This window comes from Schistocerca serialis, chromosome 5, assembly GCF_023864345.2.
Source record: "Schistocerca serialis cubense isolate TAMUIC-IGC-003099 chromosome 5, iqSchSeri2.2, whole genome shotgun sequence".
In the NCBI taxonomy this organism is placed as follows: Eukaryota; Metazoa; Arthropoda; class Insecta; order Orthoptera; family Acrididae; genus Schistocerca; species Schistocerca serialis.
In genome coordinates this window covers 373,235,291-373,243,029 of record NC_064642.1, presented here as the reverse complement: position 1 = coordinate 373,243,029, position 7,739 = coordinate 373,235,291, and the positions used below count along the sequence as shown (strand labels likewise).

Sequence of the window (7,739 nt, the reverse complement as noted above, 5' to 3'; positions counted from 1 at the left end):
CGCGGAGTGACGACTGCGACCCAGCCTGTGGGCCGACTGCCTCTTTCGGTGCTCGCAGCCTCGACTGAACGCGGGCGGGAGGGGAACCGGCGGTCGCGATTGGCCGCCGTGGGCCGTACTCGCTGGCTGCGCCGCAACGGCCTGTCGCCGGCACACTCTACAAGAAGATGCCGCGCGGCTAAGGCGACGCTAGTTCACACACGACAGCTCTCTACACCGCTCGCTTCCCGCGATGACGATCACGAAGAAGGACTCGGCTTCCAAGGGGAAGTCGAAGGCAACGATAACGAAAACGAGCAAAGAGATCGCCTCCACATCGACCAAGATCGCCGAGACGAAGAAGCAGGCCTTCACGACCGTGGTGAAGTCCTCCTCTTCGTCCTCCGTCTCCAGATCCAAGCACCTCTCGTCGACGAGCGGCAGCTCCACGACGGTACAGAAGTCCTCCAGCGGCGGAAATGCGATCGAGTCGGCGGTCAACGGGACGGTGACCAACGGAAATGTCTCCTCCGAGCTGGCTCTGGCCTCGGGCTCCTCGACCAGCGAAGTCGTCGAATCAGTCAGCGAGTCCACGCAAGTCAGCCAATCCAGCAGCAAGAAAGAGTCGTTTTCCAGCAGCTCGAGGACTGTGGTGATGGACAGCAGCGGAAATGTCATCTCCGTCATAGAGGGATCCGACGGCGGTTCTTCCCGCCAGGGAGACAGGCAAAAAGCTCTGTCCCAAGCGACGAAACAGCTCAAAGACGGCCAGAGGATAGTTGTAATTGGCGGATCGACCACGGAACAACTCGTGCAGACTGGTGGCGAACAGATAGTCTCCGAAGTGATCCAACAGTCGTCGAGTTCGCACATGGCGTCCAGCAAATCGTCCACGGTCGTCGAGGAAGTGTCGTCCTCGACAGTCATTGAAGGACGCCAAAGTAGTGTTTCAGAAGAGTCTTTCACGGGCCGACAGATCACTGGCCAAACTATTGCCTCAGAACAGATACAGCAGTCAATGTCTACGTCAAAACAAGAATCGTCCTCCCTCAGTCAGTCCTCGAGCGTCCAGAATGTGTCCTCCAGCAGTGACGTGCGAGACGGACGCTCTCAGATGATGCTGGACAGCTCTGCATTACAAAGCGGCCGTCAGATCGCATTGTCCGATCGCGGTCGTTCCGATGTTATCCAGCACTCCTCCTCGACATCCTCCGTCAGCAAGCAGTCGTCAGCTGTGGAGATGTCCTCCAGCACCAGTGTGGTGCAAGAGGGCCGTGAACAAATATCGGTCAGTGAATCGTCTGTGCGCGATGCCAAGCAAATGACGGCTGTATCGGAAACCGTACAGCAACAGACCAAGTCTTCCACAAGCATTCAACAGTCGTCAGTAGTCGAAGATGTGTCCGTGAGCACCAGTGTCCAGGAGAGCATTGGTCGCACGACAGCTTCGGAGGTGGCGAGCACACAACAGGTGGTGGCCGGCGAGACAAGCGTCGTGCGAGAAGCGTTGAGCCAGCAACAGCTGAGTTCCACCGTCAAGGAGGCAACCACCAGTAGCAGCACATCCAGCCGCACACAGACGCAGAAGGAGGTTTCCGAAAAGAAGACGCTCGCCGTCAAGGATAAAAAGACTGAGGCCTGGATCAACCCGTGCAAGGAGCAGTGCATCTGCGAGATATGCACATGCGGGTGAGTACTGCCGCAAGTGAATCTATCAGTTATGGTTGACCAGTTGTTGTTACGAGAATTTAGATTTAACACGATAAGTTACTCCCAGGTGGCACATCGACTCTGCCCTCCTGGATCGCTATTTACTTTTCCTTACTGTTACACACCTTGAAATTTGGAGAGCAGCTGCGAATATTTTTCAGAACAGCACTTATTTATATACTTGAACTTCTCGGCTAATCATCAAACGGTTGGCGCCTCTCTAAATAGTTTTCTCTTCTGTTGCAGATGTGACATTTCTTACTACTCTTTTACAGTAATGCTGCAAGTTTCTCTTTCTCAGCAACAGAAAGATGGATAGACAGCTCATTCTGGGCATTAAAGCACAATATAAGAGTGGTTGTTAATATCACTCTTATGCTCATAAATATTGTTTCCGATAGTATTCTTATAACGGCAATGTATAGTGCTTCTAGTTTGACAAGACCTTTGATAATAGCTTACAACTGTAAAATAGAGGAAGACTGTATCAACATTGCTAATTAGATGCCCAGAACCAAGAAAAAATAGTATTATGGTTTTGAATGCATTATCACTTTGACAGTCAAGAACATACCTTTAAAACAGGCAATGATACAACAACTGTTAAGGTCAAGGAATAAGCTGCATTATTTTTTTCACGTTATAATTCTTTTGTTACCTAAGCACAGGGCTCCATGTAACCCTCATTTTCAGCCAGCGAAAACTCACGCAGAGCAATATAAATTTAGGGGCACTAAATTTCGAATTAGAGAGAATAATCATGATCTAGGTACATATGTATGACCGTAATCCAAGAATGCAATATCGCACCTGCGCAAAAATGAATTTTACAGTGTTAAGATTCGATGATATGCACAAATATTCCGTTTCACATATCATATCGCTAAGAATATGGTGTGTTGAAACTAGCTTTACAAACAATAAATTGGTAAGGTAGCCCTGCAGAAGCTATCAAGAACACTGAAAAGTGTTAAGAAGTATTTTCTTACGGTAACTTCCATGATAGAGATCAATTCACGTAAAAATTTCGTTACACGATAAGTTGAGTACTATTCCCCACATGCATTGTAGATGCGTGGCCTGCATTAATACCCAATGAGACTCTACTATACTAGTGTTCGGTTTCCACTTTTAAATGCTATCTTAGAAACAAGGCTTTTTTTTAAAAAAAAAATGAGTTGGTAATGATCGTGTTAACTTAGTCCTTCGTTTCTTCTCGGTAGAGTAACTTCATAATTATGAATGAAAAGAACAAAATCGTGGTTATCCTACGGTATTTATTTCCTCCTGGTCCTCACGCACACACGCGTACTGTTTTTTCGACGGTTATTTTTAATATTTTCAGCAAGAAAAAGAGTCTAGGTTTCAATGACAGCGGAAGCCCTCTTGACACGTTTCACCTTCTTGAGGCATCTTCAGAAATTGTTTAGGAACTGCAGGTAACGCATTAGTCATAAATAGCCCAACTTTTGGTATGCACCTTCGGTGCATGATTAGTACGTTAACCGCAGTTCCTAAACAAAAAGGCGAAATGTGTCAATAAAGCTTCTCCTGTCACTGCAACTTAAACTTTTTGTCTTGCTGAAAATACAGCATTAATATTTCTGCACATGACCATAGAGAGGGAAGATTTAGTTTTAATTTTGTTGTCTTGCTTTTGTTCCCTTTATATTTATTTCCTATTTGACATTTTCAGTTACTCTGTCAAAGATGACATTTACCATGTGTTTACAACTCACTCCCTACGTGTAACGAGTTTTTCAATGTTGTTAACCAGTATTGTAACCCCATTGACGACGACAATCAGTTAAAATCTGGTGACGAACTTGTAAGCCGAAAACTGGTCAACGAAATGAAGTAATACTGTAGAACATTCACAGTTTTGTGATTTTCGTTTATAATTCACAAATTGATAGCGTATTTATTTGTCATTGAACTTTTGATTGTTTGCGTGCACATATATTGAGAGAGAGAGAGAGAAATTCGAATAGAATGAAAAGCGGACAATCTGTACTGATTTCTAACACATGGCCTGGGTATCAAGTGCGGTTGGTTCTAAGCATTCGACATGAGGAGTCTAATCTCTCACGAGAAATATTAAATACGTTCTGTTAAAACGGCGATAGAAAAACTGGATATAAGTGAGTAGACAACACGCAAAATCTGCAATTCCTGATTTTTTCTTTGTTGTGATTTCGAAGACCAAACAGAGAAAATTTCTATTCCTGCCGGTGTTTCTGTGTTACATGTGAATGCAGGCGTATACGCTTCTTCGTTTTCTTTTGATGAACAGCGAAGGACTCGCTCGTTTTCTGTGCGCTAGCGGCGAACCTGGCGCCGGTGGCGGCATATCAGAGCAGCAGCAGATTCCTCAGCTGTGACGTAACGCCACAGCCCAGCGCCAGCAAGTGCTGTGAGTCGGGCACCTCTGGCCCTGCCGTCAGCGCACAGGAGGTAAACACAGCAGCGTGCGAGCGACTCAGCAATTAGAGCCGCCGGCTAAAGCAGTCTAATTGCGCCAGCGCAAGACGTGCACGCAGTTTCCGTTGTACCGTCAGTGCCGAAAACATTAGCCCTGGTAAGGCGTGCTGTAACTTGTGGCGCACAAAGAAACGTTTGTAGGAAAGCGCGTCCTCTGTCGATTTCCTTGGTGCGTGTGAGGCAAAAAGTGCGCTGTACATACGTTGGAAAGAAGCGTGCATTGATTTGGTACCGCACAAGCGCGTATTAATGTAATAAATGTGTTCATACGAAATGTCTATTCGGATTGGTGACTGGACTGAGAATTTATACGTTACGGATAACGCTATCGTGGACGGTGGGTCACTGTATTTTCGGTCGAGCCTCAGGGAAAGCTATCAGATTTACTAAAAGTATCATGCAGCCTTCTGAACAGAGATCCGTAATACACGATTAATTTAATTACATAGTGGGAAGAGGCAAATTACCATTAATTCTTTAACGTAGCTCGTCTACGAGTGAGACAGCAAGAATCTTTATTACACAACATAGACACGAGGACACGGCTAGTGTTTCATACAAAGTTCCAAATCATCGATACAAGATTTTCGAGGAAATGTGCATCTGAGCAAATATTCTGCTGTGTAGTAATTATTTGTACTCTTTTCATGCACCGAATACTAAAGCAAAAATAGCTTATTCGTCCTTCAGTGGAACGAAGTACTCCGCAAGGGATGAAACAGCTTTTCGGATGAGCATCACTTTGTGCTTCATAACGGCTGTAGGTAAACTTTTCGCAAAAGGTAGACAAAAAATGAGCCAAGGTTTGAAGCATAGGGCTGTTTCACCGCAGCTGTAAAGTTAAAATCGTATTATAGGATTCACACTGAGCCATGTGGTCAACTTTCCTTCCGTATGTTGAACCGTTTCTGAAATATTGATGGTGTCCGGGTTACGTGTTAATCCTTGCACACACGTTGTCCCAGGAGGAATGATCGATAGCAGAGATATGATAGGGACGATAATCGAAGCAAAATAGTATGCGTACCTTAAGATGCGGTTCTTTATCTTCGATACTGTGAAAGAAATCTCTTCTGCTGCAAGCTCGTTGCCTTCCATATTTTGAGAGGTATTCCTATGGAAAAAAAACTGCCAATAAACATGGTCTCTTAAGTGCATACCTTAATAACTACGCGCATTTGTTCATCGTAGCTGTTGCGAAACACATCTCTTTTACTGGATAAGTGCTCATACCTGTTAAGCTCGGATTAAGGCAGGACGAGGAAGGAAACCGGCTTTGCTCTTTCAAAGGAACCATCCCGGATTTGCCTTTAGCGAATTAAGGAAATCACGGAAAACCTAAACCAGGCTGGCTGGAATTTGAACCGTCGTTCTCTCGAATGCAGTCCACTGTGCTAAGCAGTGCGTTGCCTCTCTCGGTACGTATTTTCTCTGCAGATAGGGACGGAAAGCGCCTGCAAAATACAGATTCGTCCGAGTGGTGCAGGGCAGTGGGAAAAATGCAGGTCAGGGTAAGCTTCCCAAGATTAAAAAAAAAAATCTTCGGAATGACAGTCATTATTTTAACCAAAGTGTAGCTTCATCGGAGCATGTACAACCAGTAGTGCTACTCGTAGATATTTAAATTGCCACACTAGCTCCAGATGTAAAACATTATTTTTATTAGGAAAATACTGTGTAGTGCAACAGGTTATATATCTACTTATATTACTGTCCAGTATTTGCAGCTAACGCCTTCTTTCGTTTTGGTCTGATTAAAGATCGTATTTTGTATGCTTCAAATAACAGAAATGTCCCCTTCATGCTTCAGTTCAACTACAATCGAAACCTGTTACTATTATTGCAGTCCAGCGGTTCAGTCACGTATAAAATATCAAAATTTTCGTCGCGCTGAAATAGATGGAAGATAAAAGAAAGCAGGGTTAAAGGAAGCACAGGAAATATTCAAAAGCCTGAATGTTCGTCCCTCTGCCTGTAACTAATACTGAAGGCGGCGAATATCTGGGATCTAGTCCGACGAGCGATCACTCTCGTTCCAAATGACGCGATGCGATTTGGTCACAGCATTAGCGCAACACCATTCCGTGCCGCTGATGCACAGCAGATTCCACTAATGGCTTACGCCTCTCCAAGCGGTCATTAGCCGTCTACCTTGCCTGGGGAAATACCTGTAAAACAAATGATATTATCACAATTATCACCATATCTTAATCATTAACTTCATAACTAGTCAGAAAAAAGTATTTATAATGAATTATTATGAAAACTGTGCCTTTTTGCTCGTCTCCCTCTCTGTTGTTTGTTCTGGTAACGTCCTGCGACTGTAAGGATACAATCATAAAACGGTAATGAAGCATCTTCTTTATACTTTTGACAAAATTAGCTGTAAGTTGTTTGTTTCTTGTTGACTGCAGAGGTTCACGATAAGCTTCTTTTGGCATATATACCATTTTCAAATGTTGTTCCAGATGGACAGGAAGGAAGATTGGGTTTAAAATTCCATCGACATCGAGGTCCATAGAGACGGAGCACAAGCTCGGATCGTGTCAAGGGTGGGGAAGGAAATCGGTCGTTCCCTTTCAAAGGAACCTTCCCGACAGTTGCCTGGAGCGATTTAGGGAAATCACGGCACGATTTAGGGAAATCACGGCAAACCTAAATCTGGATGGCCGGACGCGGGTTTGAACCGTCATCCTCCCGAATGCGAGTCCAGTTTGCTAGCCACTGCGGCACCTCGCTCGGTATCTAGATGGAGCGACGTCCATAAAATTGTTTGGGAACGTAATTTCTTATATGTATTTTGCTGTTAACATAGGTGGCGTATTTCCTTTGTCTACATACAGTGACATCCAAAACCATCTTAGAACGTAAGTTCTTTTTTGTACTGCGTTATTAACATACGAACGATCTGTCATTTGACACCTGTAAAAACAATACTAATTTTCTATAGAAAGTAAATACATACGCTTTGTTAACAACGTAGTACGTAAAAGAACTTACCTTCTAAGATGTATGTTAACAACATAGTACATAAAAGAAGTTACATTCCAAGATGACGTCTCTCCATCTAGACGACCATTTGAAAATGGCAAACATGCCGAAACACGCTTGTCGAGAACTTACGTAACCAACAATTATTGAAATAGTTCTTGGTCCTTTGCGCTACCTACGACTCCTCCTCGGAAAAGAACGATATCTATCTACAGTTTGGGTAGACGAAACACAAATCGTGTGTATAGCGGCAGCATCACCAGAGGCATGTAGTATTTGCTCCTCTTCGTCGCTATTCTCCCGTGACAGCCTACGTGTTGGGCGGCGCTTGTTTTGTCTGCTTTCCGCATCTCCTCTGATAGCGTCCAAGAAGGGATTTACCAACGGTAGAAAGGTACGCAATAAATGGAGTAGCTATCCTTGATTAAATAAATCCTCTGGAAATTAATCCTCTGGAGCGGTGTAAGGAAACTGTGAAAAATCCCAATTACGAAGGCGGTATCTGGATTTGAACCAACTTCTCTGGGCTAGCACATTTAAAAGAGTATATTACCTCACTCAAACAGCCAAAAAGGATA

General features: G+C 44.3%; 1 protein-coding gene across 2 annotated transcripts in view; it reads left to right on the top strand.

Moving 5' to 3' along the window:
- The first annotated feature begins 217 nt into the window (after nt 1-217).
- The window catches only part of LOC126480859 (uncharacterized), a 294,153-nt gene continuing 286,631 nt past the window's right edge, over nt 218-7,739 (top strand). For both annotated transcript variants that reach the window (XM_050104234.1, XM_050104233.1), the window contains exon 1: nt 218-1,668. In XM_050104234.1, coding sequence (XP_049960191.1) covers nt 233-1,668 — 1,436 coding nt within the window. In that variant the 5' untranslated portion in view covers nt 218-232. The remainder of the gene's footprint in view (nt 1,669-7,739) is intronic.